At 39.6% G+C, this 19,023-nt stretch overlaps 2 protein-coding genes across 2 annotated transcripts; both read right to left on the reverse strand.

The window, feature by feature from the left end:
• Window positions 1–3,130: 3,130 nt before the first annotated feature.
• Window positions 3,131–5,486, reverse strand: LOC104439644 (UDP-glycosyltransferase 86A1). Its single transcript, XM_039309892.1, has 2 exons — window positions 4,857–5,486; window positions 3,131–4,192 (listed from the first exon to the last, which is right to left on the reverse strand). The coding sequence occupies exons 1-2, from the start codon at window positions 5,386–5,388 to the stop codon at window positions 3,282–3,284; spliced, it is 1,443 nt and encodes a 480-aa protein (XP_039165826.1). The 5' UTR covers window positions 5,389–5,486; the 3' UTR covers window positions 3,131–3,281.
• Window positions 5,487–10,805: 5,319 nt separating this feature from the next.
• LOC104439635 (TSL-kinase interacting protein 1) lies at window positions 10,806–18,607 on the reverse strand. The gene is made up of 14 exons (XM_010052670.3): window positions 17,889–18,607; window positions 16,609–16,888; window positions 16,420–16,502; window positions 16,273–16,320; window positions 16,059–16,168; window positions 15,502–15,586; window positions 15,121–15,391; window positions 14,025–14,162; window positions 13,787–13,938; window positions 13,462–13,700; window positions 13,030–13,381; window positions 11,935–12,348; window positions 11,674–11,805; window positions 10,806–11,385 (listed from the first exon to the last, which is right to left on the reverse strand). The coding sequence occupies exons 2-14, from the start codon at window positions 16,733–16,735 to the stop codon at window positions 11,203–11,205; spliced, it is 2,334 nt and encodes a 777-aa protein (XP_010050972.2). The 5' UTR covers window positions 16,736–16,888; window positions 17,889–18,607; the 3' UTR covers window positions 10,806–11,202.
• Between the last annotated feature and the right edge of the window lie 416 nt (window positions 18,608–19,023).

Here is a 19,023-nt window from a genome sequence, read left to right on the forward strand (position 1 = left end):
AAAATTCGGCACTAATTTTGGATCCGAAACTTTACTGGGAATTTATTCGTGTGCCCGTTCCTCACTGATAAAAGGTTCAAGTTTCATTCCCGTTTTCCAACGAGTCATTGTCCGAAAATTCAGAGATATGAAACATTTGTAAGGTTGTACATTCGAATTATGAAAAGGACAAACAAAACGTCGAATGCAGCTTTTGTGTATTCCCTCATAAACAATTTCCATAAAGGGGAATCAAAAGATCCATCAAACTTATGTTGTTCAATGACCCACATCATGTTCGAATATAGTAACTAGTGTGATAAAATAGAAGTGAACAATGAAATCTTTGAGGAATATGATTGTCACGTGATACTTTTAGGTAGTTCATCAAGCTTTTTCTTGATCATGTTTATAGACCCAAATTGAATATCTCTGGGCCTTATGATGTGAGAAACAATAAGTAGCACCCGATATATAAATTGACGATACATATAATTTGATAGATCATTTGGATCTTACAGGAGATTCAAAAGATCCAGCAGGGCAAATGTTTTGGTCCTACTGCCTTAACTACAGACAATAATGTCTTGTCATGTAGAAGCGAATAGACAGGGAGACTAGACTAAACATTAGTGCAATCTAGAAAGATTTGTAGAAATGAGTGGACAAATCTAATTAGATTTATGCTGGTGACGTGGTCTAAGATTAAGATAGATGTACTTTACCCAAAAAAAAAAGATTAAGATAGATGTAGTACTGCTTGTCCGGCACTACAACCCTGAGGGGACGAACCTTAATACATAATTGCCACGCTTGGCCCGACTAAATAAAGACGACCACGACCGATTTGGTCGAACAGGAGCTCACGTCGTTGATGCAATTGGAACTTTGCAGATCGTGGCAAGATCGTGGATTTTTTTTTTTTTCCATTCTTTCTTTCATTTTAATTGTGTTGATTAGACCTGTTATGCAGTACTTCGATTGGTGATGTCAAGTCATATCACTTTATGGCAAGATGGACGAAAAGGGATCGCACGGCCTTGGAGGGAAGGGCAGCCATGATTTCTTGTGATTGTTCTATACGAGTGAGAGAGAGAGAGAGAGCTGCTTGATGATGGAGGTAATTGAGCTCCACTTGGTTTCTCTTCCTAAGTCAACTTTCCTTCGAGATAATTTGATACTGAGCCACTTGATGATGGTGATGATTAAGCTCTTGTTGTCCTCTCGTCCGAGTTAGCTTTCGAAGAAAGAGATAGACGACAATCACCACCAACTCTGAGCTGCTTGATGTGGTTGGTGATTGAGCTCTTTTTGTCTTCTCTTGGTCTTCTCTTGGTCTTCTCTTCTTACGAAAATGGTATATTCTCCTCAAATCTTGGATTCCAAGTTATGTACACCAACCACATATAAATTTAATCAAAATCAAGCGTGGGTATTGTCAATGCGCTTGCAATCTACCCATCCTGGACATTGTTAGAGATATATTCCTCCAATCACGGTTTGAGGAAAACACAGACCACTGGAAAATATATGCTTCGATGCGTTATTGTCTTACGACTTGTATGTCTCGCCAAATTGTTCATTAGATAAAGAAAAAGAAAATAAATGAAACACAGGAGAAAGGCTCCAAAAGTTTGATACATTGAACCTGAAATATCTTGCTTTATATGTTTGCCAAATCTTTTTCATTCTAGCACAAAATACAAGCTCGCTGATATTGAGAGATCAACGCCAAATCAAAATTAGAGCAGCCACATGATGCAACGACGTGGTGCGGTTGCTTATGTGGATGAAGCCCAAGGTTTTTGCAACCTCTTTATTATATTAGATTAAATTCGAATGAGATCTAAGTTGGTGCGCCCCTATAAAATAAAAATAAAAAAATACACAGGCCATGTTTAGTATAAAAAAAAAAAAAGTGCAATATTAAAAAAAAATGAGAACAAAATTGAAAACACGCCATCCGTCGACCTCTACTTTCTATTTTTCAAATTTTGAAAATGACATTTAGTGTCTAGTTTCACAAACATCGAAAGTCGCCAAAAGTAATATTCCGAGAAGGTGTGATATGGACTAGGCACAAATATCAAGCCAGATGAACTGGTTATTATAAAACAATAAAAAGTTTCTTCTTTGCAATTATTTGTCGGACGGTGTAGAAACTGCTCTTGCGCTGTAGAATGTCTGATATTTGTGCAGATTTCTATTTTCTATCCACAGAATATAAAAGAGTTCAAGAGATTAAAAAAAAAAAAAAACGACGCAAAACAAAGTAGAGTGTTTCAGCTTCGTCCAATTGGCCTACGTCTACTTTTCCGGTTCTAACAACCCAAGATCGCTGGAATCTACCGTATGATTTTTTAGACGTTCATGACAAGTATATAACTTGCTGCTTTGGCATTGAAGCTTTTGCACTGCCTTCTACAGAAATAAGCACTTCTCACCATGCTCAAGCATCAACAAAAGCTCGCACCCTTGACCATCGGAGGCTTCATTGACTGAATCATGGAAAAATGTCATCAACCTTTTTTCCTTCCACTTCCACAGCTGACAGGACAATTAATACCTTTTGGACAATAGATTAAGTGACTACATAAGCTTTTAACTACATAATGAGATGACACAATATCGAACTCGAAGAAGATGACACCATACTATGTTTCAGAAAAACAAGCTACAATCACAATACTTGATAATTTGTTGTGACGAGATCAAATTGAAATCTATACCATAGATTTGGTGACTACATAAGCTTTTAACTATACAATGAAATAACACAATATCAAATTCAAAGAAGATGACATCACACTATGTTTCAAAAAAACAAGCTATAATGACAATACTTGATAATTCGCCATGACGAGATCAAATTGAAATCTCCACCAGAGATTCGGTGACTACATGAGCTTTTAACTATACAATGAGATAACACAATATCGAACTCAAAGAAGATGACATCATACTATGTTTCATTAAAACAAGTTATAACGACAATACTTGATAATTCATCATAACGAGATCAAATTGAAATATACACCATAGATTAGGTGACTATATAAGCTTTTAATTATACAATGAGATAACACAATATTGAACTCAAGAAGATGACATCATACTATGTTAAAAAAAAAAAAAAAAAAAAAACAACCTATAATGACAATACTTGATAATTCATTGTGACAAGATCAAATTGAAATCTACACACAAGTTTCAAAGTAGAAATGTAACTTCTAGGAATTCTTAAGTAGAAGATGGATGAGAGATTATTAGGCTTCTTTTCAATAGATTCACCCCCTTGAGATTTATTGTTTGTTGGAAGTGATCTTAACCTTCACATCATCGATGAAATCATTCAAGTTCTTCTCCGACGACCCATTGGGACCCAACGCACTATCAAGAGCCTTCCTCACCTCTCTCACCTTCTTCCTCAGCTCATCCGCCAATCCACCGATCATCAACCGTCTAATCTTCCGACTGACCTCCTCTCTTGTGACCGATTTCTCGTCCCTCAGGTTTATCCCAATTCCCCAGTCGTCGACCACCAATTTCCGATTCGTATATTGGTCGGTCAACAGGGGGAAGCACATAATCGGAACGCAGCACCATATGCTCTCCAATATCGAATTCCACCCGCAGTGCGTCAAGAAACCCCCAATCGATGAGTGCGAGAGTACTTCAATTTGGCAACACCATGGTACGATTAATCCTATGCCCTTGATCTGGTCTCTGAACCCGGGAGGCAACGGCTCAGATTCGTCCGAGCTCACTATGTCGGGACGAAGCACCCAAATGAAGCTCACTTCGCTAAGCAGAAGCCCATAAGCTATCTCCCAAATGTCCTGCTTACTAGCATGAGCATAGCTTCCAAATGAGATGTACAAAACCGACCCACTTGGCCTGGCGCTCAGCCACTCAGTGCAATCCGACTCGGACCACAGGCTCGTGGCCACGGGGCTCTTGGCGAACCCAATCGGGAATACGGGGCCAATCGCGTAAACTGGTTGTTTCTTCTGCAAGGCCAACAGGGTATCCGGCTCCAGTTCTTGGACCGTGTTACAAATGATCACGTCCGCCTTCTTCACATTCTCGAAAGCCTCGTTAATAATCCTGTGGACCACCGTCCCTGTATTGTCGGCCTGGAGGTACGATGCTAGGTCCTTCCGTTGGATCGACCGGACACCCGGCACATAATCGATGGCGTCTTCCCGATTATCTGATGATAAAATCTGATTATTTTCACCATGTAAGAAAGAAATGCTAGTGCCTGGAGGTGGAGTCCTACCACTTCGTTTCTCTATGTTGAATAGCAAGTCGGAAAGGGTGGGGAGGAATAATCAGAGAGAGCGATTAGAGTCCACGTACATACAAAGACGTATCGTGCGTATGTATATGACTATATCTCACCCCAGAATTCTTTGAATTTCGATTCATTTCGTTGCAAATTATCTTGTACTCAACTCTTATGGTACTACGTCCAGAAATTCATAAGTAGACATTAACTTATAGTACTACATCCAGAAATTCATGAGTAGACATCAATTCAATTGATATCAATAATATATATGATTAATCATATGATAGGTCATGTCTGTGTCAATAAAGGTCCAGAAGTTTTCCATATTGATGAATTAGTATAAACACTAAAAAGGTATTAATCTAAATTGCATGAGAGTTTTACATTCTCTTTATGATTCAAGTCTTATCGAGAGCATTTTAAGAATAAAATCCTAAATGCACGAGCCAATATGAAAAGTGCACTCGTAAAATTATTCAAGTTGGTGGATCGAATGCCACCTAACCGTTGTACCCTTATACTAAAGTAGTACTTTTTTTTTTTTTTTTTTGGTCAGTAAAGTAGTACTTAAGTTGGTATGTACCTATAGCACCAAAATGACCGTTAATGCGCAGAAGGTCCAAGTGATAATAAACAGTAAGCACCAAAGCTGGTTCGGTCCAAAAGGAGATATTGACAAGATGGTACTTCTCGCAAATCATTGAAGACCACACGTAGAAGGTGTCGACTATCAAGCAATTCACAGGCGGCTCCGATGCGGCCAATTTCCCGACGAACTCATCCACGTGAGCTGACATCACATGTAGGAGACCCTCCATGAACTGGTCGTGGTGGAGCGACCGGTCGAACCCCAGAGGAAAGCCGTCGCTGACTGTCGCGTAGCGTATGTCGAGGCCGGATTTCCGGGCTCCCGCGAAGATGTCCTCGGCTGCTCCGGGGCCGTCGTTGTGATGGTGGGACTTGGTTAGTTGGTGGTGAATGCTTTGAGTGTTGACGAAGGTGATGGTGAAGCCCATCGATGCAAGCTTCATGGCAAGATGAACAGAAGGGATGACATGGCCCTGGAGAGGGTAGGCAATCATGAGGGCATGAAGCTTTTGGTGACTGTTCTCCATTTTCTGCTTCTCTGTAGAGAGAGAGGGAGAGAGAGGAGGGGGGGAGGGAAGGAAGTGTTAATACATGGCTGAGAAGTAAGGGATGAGCATGAGAGGTCATATATGTGAAAATAGAACTCTGTAGAGAAGTCACTGATTAGAACAAGATGTGACCTTAGAAGTCTGGAGCTAATGACGTTATGTTTCTACTAAGTCAAGCCTACGTGTATTCCCTTCATAGCAGGACATGTACTAGTAGACTACTAGAAAGTACTTTCTTTTTTTCAATGCTTGATTTTGTCCATTATTTATTCATAGAATACTATGTTTCTGGGTCAAGGGATAAGGATGTATCAAACCTGATTTCTTCGGAAGCTACTTTAGCGGTGGGCTCGTTCCTATCTACTAATCTTTGAGTTGGGATTCTCTACCCTTCTCCCTGTTCACCGGCGTCCTTTTTCACGCTTGCCTTGTTCCTTGTTTTGTTGTAAGGGTTTCCCTGTTATCCCTTTCCTTGTATCCACTGTTTGGCTTGTTTATGCTCCTATGTAGTTTGTGGTGTCCCCCCCTTTTTTCTTGGTACCCTTCTACTCGCTCTAATTTGTTTGTCTTCGTAAGTGCAAGTTTTTGGTGCTGAGTTTTGCTGTATAGCTGTATTGCTATTTGGTTTAAAGTTAATATATCTCTTACCTTCTACCCAAAAAAAAAAAAAAAAAAAACCGTATAAACCTGACTAGATCCTTAAAAAAACTCGAGGAAGAAATAAGTTGAGATAAGCGACCCCACAATATTACTCCCTTATTCTCACTCATTGGAAAAGAAAAATTAGGTGGGAACTTAAGGGCCCTTCAATGAAGCAAGTAAACTTCATATCAATACTTCGGTGCTAGTTACTGTCGGATGGGAAGTATAGTAACTCTCTGGATCTAAAATGAGTTAAGGATCGGTGAAAGTCACACTGCTATGTTAGTAGAGCTCTACCTGAGCCTTTCAATTGGCTTCAAAGCAAAATATGCACAAGAAGTAGACTCTACTAGAAGATAATTTTTTTTTTCGATGATTGATTTTGTCTGTGATATTATTCAAAGGATGCTAAGTTTTTGGGTCAAGAGATATGGACGTACAGTTACTTTTTTATAGGTTCAGATTTTCACTGAGATGGGTGAGTTTCGGTGCGTGCCTATCATCTGCACCTCTTTCTTTTGTCTTTTTATTCTTTTTGGGGGCCGACCTCCAATTCCCGCTTGAGGACTCAATCATGAATGTACCATCGCAAGCATGTAAGCCAAATAGTATTCCACGGTTACGTAAAAGCAAGCAGTCAATCTCAAGATTTGTTTCTTTGAAGTTCAGATAAGCTCAGATAGGTAGTCAGCTCTATATTCATTATAATACTTATTAATGTTATCTGAAATTGATGGCCTAATTCAAATTCTACTCCAAACTTTTTTTTTTTTTTGAACTTGAAAGAAAATCAATAACTTTAACGCTAATCTCAAATCTGCCTCAAACATTTTATAACTAAAAAGAATCACAAACTTTCCAATCTAATTTGAAATTATGTTCCTTACTAACCCTTGGTCCAAAAATCATCTTTAATTATTTGACATGGCATTTTCATTTTGGTAATAAATTCATATCAGTAAAGTGACATGAAAATATATCTCCAAAACAAAACTGTTCTTTGATATGAAAATTATAGAAATTATGAAATTTTGTTTGTTTAAGAAAACACCAACTTTTTCATTTAGTCTCAAATCTATCCCTCTTAACCCTCCTTCCAAAAATCAACATAAATTATTTGACGTGGAAATCAATAGTAAATCCACATTAGTAAGATGACATGGAAAATTATCTCTAAAACGAAACCATCCTTTGATATGACAATTATGGAAGTTAGTGACAACTAACGACTATTTTTTTACGGAGGGCTAATAGGGGAAAATTTGGGACTTAAAGTCAGTAGATTTTTTTTAGAGAACAAAAACTTTAGTAGTAGATTTGGGAATGGATCTAAAGTTGGGGTTTTTGTTAGATAAAAGAAAAAGTTCAAGACGAGTATGGAACTGGACCTACACTTTGAGATTTTTTAGACTAATAAACTCAAGGCAAAAGTGGAGTCAACCTAAAGTTAGTGATTTTTTTATAAAACTAGGCCGAAATTGATGGACAAACTTCTCCAAATATCTATGAAAGATGATTGTTACAATTGAGATGGTCTCATAGTATATGGATCAGAGGAAACTTTCCGTAGGCTTCAGATTAGTGGGTTACATGTCTGTAACCCAACCCTAACTCTAAACACATAACAAAAAACAAGAAGAATGATAATACCATAACTACCTCTCCTTTCACTTGTTTTTCAATCAAGAGTGCATTTATCTAGGGGAAACTCTATAGTAAAAGAAAATGTTTTTCGGAAAATCATTTTTCAAAAAAAAAAAAAAAGATTAATTTTCCTTTGATTGATGATATGTGGTCGAAAATATTTTCAAATGTATGGATCTCATTTAGAAAATGATTTAGAATTATTTAGGAAAACACATCTCAATCGTTGAACAAAATGGTTGAGATGTCCTCTATATTTTCCCTTTCCTTCTTCTTCTTTTGCTTTTGTTCTTTTTCCTCTCCTTCCCCAACCCAACCCAAGCCCTATAGACCCGCCTCTCACCCGCCACTGCCCGACCATCATTGCCATTGGCCCTTGCCATCCCGCCTCCATCCACCTTCAACGCCAACCTCTCATCTTCTGGAGTCATCCCTCTCTCTCTCTGCAAAGTTAGCAAGCCCTGGCCACAGAGGTCGCAACCTCCATTTATTTGCTTCAATGGAGGTTGCCAGCCTCGCACGACCACAGATCCGAATAGCGCGAGCCCAGCGACCTCCATGGCCGCGATGGTGTTGCTCATTGACTCCATGACCTCCGCAACATGGTTGTGCTCGAATTTCAGAGCGACAATGAGAGACGTTTGTAGTCGCATTCGAACATGCAAAGAGGAACAACAGTGACCATGGCGGGTGGTGGCAGTAACGAGCACGACGTAGACATGTTTGTTTCATTCTTGTAATTTTCATATCTGTTTTTGAAAAAAAAAAATAGTTACTCAATTCCAGAAAGTGTTTTCACCATTTTAGATTTATGAGTTTTTTTTTTTTTTTTAGATTTATGAGTTTACTTTCCTATTCTATGCATGAATATTTTGGTTAACTGAAAAGTGTTTTCAATTTACAAGTCATTTTCAGCAAATCACATAAGTGAAAATCTGGAAACTAATTCTTGAAAAACAATTTCACTCGAACAATGCATCTCAAGTTTAAACTTTTCTGAACAAAAAAAAAAAAGTACTTAAGCTTTTTTCGGTTCATTTGAGAACCTCAACTTCTGAACCAGACTCAATGAGAGACTTCCGCTTATTTGGGAAAAACAGTTAAATATGTTCACCGCTTACTTGGGAAAAACTTAATCCCGGTCACACCTCTCTCTCTCTCTCTCTCTCTCTCTCTCGGATGTCCATCGGCCTCCAATCATCGTTGCCATGGCTCGATCAGCAACAGCACCATTTGGCCGCCAAGCACCGAACAACCACAGATAGGCTGCACCCCCGACACCTCGTCCGCCAACCAACAAATATCACTCATAGACAAGCGCCACGGCCCCTCGATTGGCAGCCATGGCCGCAACTAAGCTCAAGCCGCCACGGTGGCTGTGAGTGAGCTCCAGCTAGAGCAACCATCGTGCCCAAGGCAGGGCTGGAGCCAGAATAAGATGCTGATTTTTCCCGTCATTCCTTTCAGTATCCACGGTGGCCACAAGCTCTGAGCTTGCCGAGGAATTGGTTATTTTAGCAAAAAGACGAGTGACCATATAAGGCTTCAAGAACTCTCTTAAGCGGGAGGATTCTATTTCAAATGAGACGTTACGTTAGGTTTAGTAATTTACTCATCTTCTATATCAATGGAACCTTAAGTTGTGAGGAGTTCTCTCGGGCGCATGAACTCAAATCCAAGGCAATGCGATGCAAATTTGAGGTCGCACACGTCTGAGTCCAAGGCGTCACGTTTACATCAAGGTCCCGTGCCTCCAATTCGAGGCAGTGACTCAAATAAAGGTTGCAATTTAGTCACAGAGAGAGAGAGAGAGAGAGAGACGTGAGCTTGGGCATTGTCATCAAGTAGGTGGTGGAGACTAACAGACGCGGTCCAACGGAGGCTCCACCAAGCATGGGCTCGACGACAATCAAACTCCCCAGCTCCACAAAGGCCGAGCTCAGAATGTGCATGCCTAACTCCCTGGTAGCCATGCCCGGGACACCTGGTCGAATGGAGGAGTATGGCTCGGTACTTCTCGTTCATCTACTGCTTCGTCTTGTCAGTGAAAGGCAAACCGAATAATGAGTTATTCCCATGTCTTGGATTGCACACAACGAAGCCAAGCGAGTCAAGGACAAGGATTGCCTTGGACTAATTGCAAGAGGTGCAGAGCTTGGGAAGCTCGACTCGCTCTGACATCATTGTAGCCAATTCCATCACCATCGCAAAAGCAGTAGAAGTACAGTGAGTGAATCGAGGGGGAGAGAGAGAGAGCCGTGTGTTCTGGTTCCCTTTTCTTTCCAAGTCTCTAGCGAAGAAGATGAACATGAAGACAAGAAGAAGGAGAAGAGGTGTGGCGCGTCCTACTTAAAGTTTGTTCCATTTTCCACGTTTTTTTTTTTTTTTTTTTTTTTTGGTTACATGAATTCTTTTCCTAAAAAGCCACATCAGCCTTTTTAAAAGTAAGACAAACCCACTCAAAATTACGCGTCCCCACTCCATCTCCATGAATGGATTTTCCCTACATCCCCTTCCACTTAAATCAGCCTTTTTAAAAGTCATTATGATCGCCAGAATAAATACTCAAGTGAATGGATTTTTACTAATGTATCACTTAAATGATCAAAAAAAATTATGATAGTTAAGTGAACGTTGTATGAAAATTATGATATTTATACTATTCTTAGCCCGCCAAACTTGAACTCATCATTCTATCTAACCTAATCCATAAGCTCAGTGAAGTCTAATCAGCCAAACTTGAACTCATCATTCTAACCTAATCCATAAGCTCAGTGAAGTCTAATCAAGGGAGATGTCTACTCGGGAGCTTTAATCGTTTGAGTATCAATAGTGTCCATATTTAACGTGGAATATGTAATTTCTATTTACCTATAAGAAGTTAAAACTCGAATTAGATGAAATTACGACCATCAAATAAAAATTAGTATTGCATTAGCTGACGAAAGGACAATCAATTATTTCTCTTTACCTTAATCAATTGCAAAGCAAGAGTGATTTAGCAATAATTCTTGCCATCAAAGTCAGATTCCTCATTGCCACCATTGATATTTTTCACAAAATGGCAATATAGACGACCACATTACTTCAATAAAGCATCCACCAAATCATGGTCTCTAAAATCTTGTCTGTTGGCATTGCAAATTTGCTTGAAACAGTTCTCATTCCTTTGCTACACCAATTACATGAATACGAAACGAAGTAAAACTAACAATTGTCCACATTGGTTGAGATTAACAATGTACAGAGACAGTAGCCAAAAAAATATTAATAGTTAGATACAGAGGTCACGAACATTCGCTCATGTCTATTTTTTTGTACAACTGAGCGAGTCATCTGTGAGGAAACTTTCTGCACATCGCTGAACTTCTCAAGACTTGCATCAGTACCCTCGAGTCAGTTAACTGGAAAGACGACTAAATAAGGGTACAGTTTATTCCCCTCGTGCCACTCCGTGAGACATCCGGGTAAAATGTCAGTGTGTAACCACAAAGATTAGGCGCCTTCTCAAGCTTCAACTGTAGATCCAGAATCTTTCTTGTCCATTCCAAAGAAAGAGCAATTTTGAAATGCATCCAAACTGCTAGCCATCAGACGGTTCAAGCTACTGAGACTGTCACCTAAAATTAGATCTTCCGCATGGTACTTTGAAGATGGTACTTCCAAATCCAAAGGTCCTAACGAGTCAGGCTGTAATGGGATTAAAGGAAATCTTAATGTTACTAAAGAGAGCCTCTTGATGCTATTATATACCATAAGAAAAGATTCTGTGCCACTGAAACGTCATATCCATGATCTAAATGACATTATGTATCAGTACAATTTCCTTTCCTAACCAATAAGGCGATCTTGGAACAAAGAAAAGAAAATAAAGGCTGGTAAAGTCGAGCAGCCTCAGCCTTGCTGTGTGTGCTGGCGTGGGTTTATGCATCTGTGAGAGAGAGAGAGTGGGAGAGAGAGAGAGAGAATAGAATATACCCAATAAATATCTGTCAGCCCAAAAACATCATTCGCTGTATTCTCCACAGTATGTTGATCTTGTGGCTGACACTCATCCATAGGGTCAGCAGGATCACTATCATAAGTAGCTTTTTCCGCTCGCCGTAATTCCTGCAAGCAAATACAATGAGTAATACAGCAATCTTCTTTCTTTCTTTGTCTCTTTTAAATTAGAAAGAGATACATCAATCTTCACTTTTAGGAAAAAGAAGTCCTCTTAATAGATCCCAAAAGTATTACCTCAATGGAGCCGTCCAAGCCTACAGGACCTGCTCTTGTCTGCACACTGTCTTCAGATTGAGTGGCAGACATAGAAGTGACCTCCTTACGAACAGCAGCATTCCTTTGGAATGAGAAGGCATCACAAGTTTCTTCAGCATCCCAAATGGACGTCGCATGGGATGATAAGATCGACTCAGATCCCATCTTGTTTTGATATCTAGAAATATGAGCAGCTATAGCAGCATCAAATGAATCACAGCTATATGATATCTGTGGCATGCACTGAGGACTCTTGGCAGCTACTCCTTCATCATCACAGTTAGCATGCAAGTCATAAGACGCTTCAAGCAAATCTCCTATGCTTATATTGGTGAGGCTATCAGCCCACTCACAAGCTGACACTGATATATTGCTGCCAGATCTCAGTTCATCCTGCCAAGTTTACATGGATTAGTTCACTCAAAACATGCAAACGAATTGCAAAATCTAACAGCATGGTACTATGGTCGGAATAAACAGATTGTGTTAGAATGATCTAACAGTATGAATTGTACACAGATCTGTGACAAATCAAAAGACATTCAACTTACTAAGACAAACATTAAATATCCAACACAATTTTCTCATATCAGAGGTGGAGAGAGTGCCTCCGCACTTAAACTAAGGGCCAAATACGCCAACACTATCCCATCTGTGCATGCAGTCCTCTACATATTGGTGACAATGTGAAATGTGGATGAGAGAGGAAAGGAAAGAATCAACCCAGTGGGACCCCAAAAACTAGAAATAAGATTGGTATAAACCCTGAGGACAAATAGGAGTGCATCAGCCCAAGTTACGCAAAAACTTAAGCTTCAAATGTACAAGGTCAGCACCCAAGAACTTTCCTAGTGCATAATGCAATGAGGTTGATGTCAATGTTTGCACTCGGAGAAGGCCACTTTGCTATAATAAAATCAATATACTAGGCCTCATTTTTACCAGCCCGTCATTTTTATGAGTTGCAGCTATATTAGACAAATACCAATAACCACACGGGCACTAAATACAAAGCTCAAAATAGCTAGAAGCATCTCAAATAACGGAGAGAATAGAAAATGGAAAATTTATTACCCCATCATTCAATTGTCTCATAATTCCACCACCTGTCTCATTTGGATAGCACATTGTATCAGTACCAGTGGCAGATGGTTTCATAAGATTGCTCTTCGAACCCGCAGCAATATAACCACTTCTCTCTTCGGACACAATAGAGGGACATGCAAGACCACTGGTAGCACTCACTGAAAGCAGTTGATCCTCATAGGTATGTCCAACCTCCTCAGACTGATGATTAGCTGATGGAGGGATTTGTTCAGAATCCACAGTGCTGTTACACGCCATAACAGACTCCCTGGGGAGGCACGGTGCTTGACGTTCTTGAACTGTTATTGAAGTTAACTCATCCTTGGAAAACCAGCCATACCTTCAAGCAGTGCTATATGTTAACCACAAGTAGAAAAATTAATGTGAACTAGCATCTTGCAATCAAATTTAGGAAAGGACCTTAAGCGGAAAACCGGGGGATTTTCCAGAACTGTGTAAACATCTGCTGCACTCATGGCAGTGTCCTGGGTCCATCTCTGACAACCAACCATTTTCTCCCTTTCAACACCATATGGACAAAGCATTAGCTCTCCACATGCTACACTTGAACTACCCCATTTGCGATTCAGATGCTCCATGACTGATGATATTTTCTTACGATTACTGAGAGTGAGCTCAAGGAAGGGATTATGATTATCCTGCGAACATGGAATTGCATTTTTATCAAATATCCAGAAGAAAGGACGATAGCAGACAAGTTAACAAAGATTCTAAGGATACAAACCTTCTCCAAGCTTCTTCTTGTTGCATCATCAATAGGAAATAATTGAAGTTTTAGTTTCATTGAAGCTTGTAAACTGCTCTCTACAAATTGGTTCTTCGAGAAACAAGGAGGAGGTGGAAGATCTTCTTCAGTATGATCAGAACCATTTTCCTCTAGTAGAAGACACAGAACCAGAGTCAGAAAATTAGGTCTTCTTTGATTAATATTCTGTCAAGTGAATTAAGCAGGAATAACTCACTTGGAATACACTGGTCATTTTCAACCTCTTTACTAACAGCAGTTCGTTCCAAATGCTCTGCAGCGTCAGCAACCAATGAAACCCCAGCTATGGCAGCCTTTTCCCACTTTTTATATGCAGCAGACGAGAGAGCACCACCTGGAAATTAGTAACAAAAATCAGTATACAATTTCAGTTAGGCACTGAAGAGTCAATGGACTGATCAAACTCATCAAAAAAGAATGTTGCGCTATTATTTTGGGAAGAATCAGCCTCAAGCTAATCCCTCATCGACATTTTCATTGTCCAAAAAAAATACAATTGACTCAAAAACCCCACCCCACAACCCCCAGGTTGAGTGTGATTGCTCGTACTAATTTGTCCAGGAACCAACTTTGTCATGTATTTAATTTTGTTTTACCTACTGATATCAAATTCAACGGAAGCAACTATTCAACCGGTTGAATTAGCCTGACAGGTTTTCATATAGGTTTGACTTTGTAAACACAGGTCAGAACTGCCACATTTGAGCCATCCATAAAGTTGCTGGAAACATGGATTGCCTACTTGGTAGCACCTGAGGGCATTTGAAACAAGCATCGCCAACCATAGCACTACAACTTATAGCAAAAGGCTTGAAGATGGCATCTCAAAGAATTTTATATATATTTGAAAATAGATGTCAAACTCCAAATTCATAAATCTGTCGCTTATAGAACCATAATCACACCCATCAGACAGGATAGAGTCAAAGAGAGCATGATATAGGACTGCAACTAGCCCTGAATCAACTAAATTTAGGAAGCATAAATGTTAAAGGAGCTACATATGTGATCATACATGTAGAACTGATCTTAATGGATAAGAATTATAATCCATGCTAAATCGAAGAGCCAGTACATTAATGAGTAAATAAGAGCAAGTCATCTAAATGGTCATTCTGCCCAAAAATACGGATGCAATTAAAACATGAGTCGACATATTTTACAAGTCGACATATTTTACAACTGAATGCAATTAAATCATGACAGGCAACATATTTTGCAAATAAATGCTTCTCCTCCATGCCAAACAATAAGAGCCAGATATAATTATGTGGAAGAACAAAGACACATACCCGGTTTTCGTCGCTGTCTTGCTGGCTTCATTGTCGTGGATTCTACTTTGCCATTGCTACGGTGGACGCCAACATTCACGGGGCGCTTCAATGGTGGCTTTCCAGATCCTAATTTCTGTATATTCTGACTGTCAACTAGAACCAGTCTGACCGCACGATTGTCATGTCCAGATGTTCGACCATGACTTGAAATTGTGCTCGGAGAAGAACAATTCTCTCCTTGAGATCTTTTCCTCACATTCTTCTTCCTGTCTTTCAGCAGTTGATGTTCCTTCCAAGAGAAATCACATACATCCAGTAAGCACATGAAGAAACTGAAACGTTCAAACTCATTTTAATTTAACAGACACAATGAACACAGAATATCCAGAAGTAACTAACCAAGGCTTCTACAAATATCTTGAACCTCCGGGGCTTCAAGTGAAGCTTCGATGCTTTGCAGCTATACTTCTCCAGCAAAGACCACCTATTTAAACAAATCACAAAGTAAATTTTGTGAATAAACTCATCAGCCATACCATTTTAATAACAGCACATATGTAGTAAACACAAGTTAATTATCATGAACGAAAATGACAAAGTGGAAGCAGACACTAGTACCCTTCAGCCATATGTTCGAGAAAAGATTTTCCGATGTACATGCAGGCCCCCAGAAAACTAATGGCTAATGGAACTGCAGTTACCCAAGAACATCATAACCAACAATCCAAGCAAGAGATGAAACTTCCCATCCTTTCCCTCTTGAAAAGTTCATTTCATGGAAAAGATTTGTGAAACAATTGAATTATGCACTGCTTCCCAGCTAGCATTTTAAGGAACTGATTCACATTCAAAAAGATATCGTAGAATGGTCATAAATATACATTTAATCGCTATTCACAGACTCATGGTATAAGTCTCCATTGAAAAACGAGAAACAAATAGCAGTTTAAGTTTACCATCTAAGCATTGCAGCATTAGTATCCTTGGAGTTCTTGGCATCAAGACACAATCCTGGACCCAGTAGTTTGTTCATTCGCCTAACAAGACGATAATAATAATGTCTGACCTGCATACAGAAAAATAAAAGGATATATTTTCTAAATACTACAGGAGATAGAAGCAACTTTTCATATGTCCAACCTAGTCAAAATTAATGAGACAAGCATGTACCTGATCCTTGTTTTTACTTTGCACGCGGCAGGTGATCTTCTCAAAATTCTGCACATGACATATATTAATGTAACAAGGAGAGCAATAACCAGAAAAATAGGAAAAGATTAAAAAAAAAAATCACATTCTGAAAGGTCTGCAACATACCTTGCCAACTTGACGCAATGCAGCAAAGAAACTTTCCTCCTCTTGACGTGTCCAAGCAGCCCATTGGCGTGTTGGTCTTTTTGCTGCAGAGGCAGTAGGCACCATCACTAAAGGGAGAACTTCCTGCTTTCCATCAGGCAGGATTTTTTCAAAATTACAACAATGAACAAGAAGTACAGTCAAGCATACCAGGTTGCTGTGTCAGGACAGGATCCATGGTGGAAGCTGTTAGACCTGCACCTCCATCCTGAGTTACATGACTCTCGGGATGAGGGTTAGTCTCAGAGTTTAAGGGAATCTGCACCTCTGACTGCATGATTAAGTCATTAAAAGTAGACTTAATTCTCTTCAGCTTCCATCTACTCTCAGGGTGCTTTATTGGCCCTTCAACTAGTGAAGAGTCCAAACTCAGCAGCTCTATACAGCCAGCTATAAAAGAAGCTCGGCACTAACAGATTACAGGAGATCCCTGAGACAAAACAAAGAACAACAAAATAAGATTCCAAGGAACTCTAAAGTCATGCATACCAAACAAGTAAAAGGACAAATTTCAGTAGCACCATCACCTCCTCGATGTATCTCCTCACAAGTCGATTCAGGCCAAGAATAAAGAGAAAGAAGAGATCGTGACTAATTTATTAAAACTAGGAATAAATTCACCTTTTTTTGCAGTCCTCACATATGAATGAAACCCCTAATACTAACACACCACAAATTTCATCAGCCGAGTGTACATCATTATTCATATTCTTCTTCCCCATAGCAGCAAGGGACAAGATTAGTTTACCAATCTATCTAGTTAGCTCCACTTCACTCATTAGTTCAATTTGCAAGCATATTTTAAAATAGCTTCAAGAAAATGCTCTGGAGATCAAAAGATCCGGTACATCAAGTTACTCTATCAAACTTAAGTTTCTCCTCCTTCCCCTAGTATCCCCTGGATGCAGTTTTCTTCAGACACTCCTCAAACCCATCATAGTTGTGAACTCCAAAAACCTAAGAAATGCTCAAGTCATTTTGACGGCAAGTCAATGATCTTAGGAACGCAGGAACTTCCATTAGCCCCAATTTCAACCCATGCTAAAAGAAACCCTAATTACCCAGAATTCAACCAACTAATCCTGCATTGACCACGAGATCGATTGAATCCATCGTAGAGCAGAAGCAACCGACCAATCCCCAATTAATTAACCGATCTCCATCCCGATCCACTTTCTAGGAGAACCCAAAGCGGAAAACTGGCTCCCTTTATACCGTCGTTGGTTCGAAACAATTGCAGATCTAACTGCAACACAAAACCGCTACGCTCGATTTCACACAAATCTACAAATTTCCAAACTTTCTAGGGTTTCGCAGCAGCCCAGCAGAAGCTAGGGCTCAGAAACGAGGAATTAACAGCACGAGAAGTCAAATCTTCAATCAAACAAAAAGGGTACAAAGAACTCGACGAATTGAAGTCAAAACCTCACCTGAGAGCGAGATCGAGAGGCTCCGAAGACCCCCAGAAAGAGATCAGCACCGCAGGAACGAGCTCCGAAACCGCGAAGAAAAAACGATCGGGAAGCGGATCGAATCTTCCGGCGAACGCTACAGTGGAGAAGAAGGTGGAAGCAGAAGCAAAGCACTTTTTTTTGCCCCTTTTCACTTTGCCCAAAAATTAAAAAATGAAAAGCAGGGGAAAAAAAGAAGAGGCCTTGTTTGAATAAAATCCTCTCTTTTTTTTTCTGGGTAAAAAGCTGGGTTTATTGAAGAAGATGATGATGAAGAAGATGATGAGTCATGGGAGGTGGCTTTGGTCTGGCTTTTTGGTTAGTATTCCTTCCTTACACAGGTAAAAAATAAGTCCAAAAAGTACAAACATGAAATGCCCTAAATTTGCCTTTTGTTTTCTTTATTTTAAAAAGAATATTGGATAATAATTCAATAAATGTCATTGGGAAAAATCAACAGATGTCATTTGGTTTTGACCTAATCGTGTCAGGAGCTCAGTTTGGTAATGGGGTGTTATTACTTTTTCATGTTAGAGTGCTGTGTTGTCTAAAACGAGTGGATGATGGAAGAGGGGAGGAGAGGCACACAGGAGGTGGGTACTCTCTTCTTTTGCAAGGTGGGGTGACATTAGCATTGCTCAAATTTTGAAATTCAAAGGGCATGAGAGGGTAGTTTGGGTTTGGGAGAGAAAAATGGATCGTTACTGCGTGCCCAAACAAAGAGACCCGATGTGGAAGTGAAACTACTACATAAGTCATTGAGGTAGGAAAGTGGATCAAAATAGAGGAAGTTAGATTGATGATTGTGAAGGCAAGTTTTGTGGTGCAGAGCGTAGCAGATTGGATTAGACGTAGAAGGAACCTTTCAAAAAAGGGAAAAATAAAAAGGAGAATAAAGTTGGCAAAATAGCAGAAGGGGCAGAAAGGGAAATGCAGAAAATTATGCCCAGAAAAGCTCCAAAAATAATAATAATTAAGAGCAGTTATGGTGAGGAATATGTTAAGAAGGATCCAAGGCACCAGAAGGTTTCATGCTTCTAGGCAAGGCATCATCACTCATTGGGGCAAACAATCAAAAACAAGTCTGCAATCAATGGCCCAGCTCTTCTAAAGT

This window comes from Eucalyptus grandis, chromosome 1 (assembly GCF_016545825.1).
Source record: "Eucalyptus grandis isolate ANBG69807.140 chromosome 1, ASM1654582v1, whole genome shotgun sequence".
Taxonomy (NCBI): domain Eukaryota; kingdom Viridiplantae; phylum Streptophyta; class Magnoliopsida; order Myrtales; family Myrtaceae; genus Eucalyptus; species Eucalyptus grandis.

What these genes read in the sequence shown, in the direction of transcription:
- LOC104439644 (XM_039309892.1), bottom strand. Translation starts at nt 5,388, where the DNA reads ATGGAGAACAGTCACCAAAAGCTTCATGCCCTCATGATTGCCTACCCT. An exon ending in CGGTCATTTTGGTGCTATAG is followed by an intron (nt 4,193 to 4,856) that starts GTACATACCAAC and finishes TTTTATCATCAG; the next exon opens with ATAATCGGGAAGACGCCATC.
- LOC104439635 (XM_010052670.3), bottom strand. Translation starts at nt 16,735, where the DNA reads ATGCAGTCAGAGGTGCAGATTCCCTTAAACTCTGAGACTAACCCTCAT. An exon ending in AAAGTAAAAACAAGGATCAG is followed by an intron (nt 16,169 to 16,272) that starts GTACATGCTTGT and finishes TTCTGTATGCAG; the next exon opens with GTCAGACATTATTATTATCG. An exon ending in TGAGACAATTGAATGATGGG is followed by an intron (nt 12,349 to 13,029) that starts GTAATAAATTTT and finishes TAAACTTGGCAG; the next exon opens with GATGAACTGAGATCTGGCAG.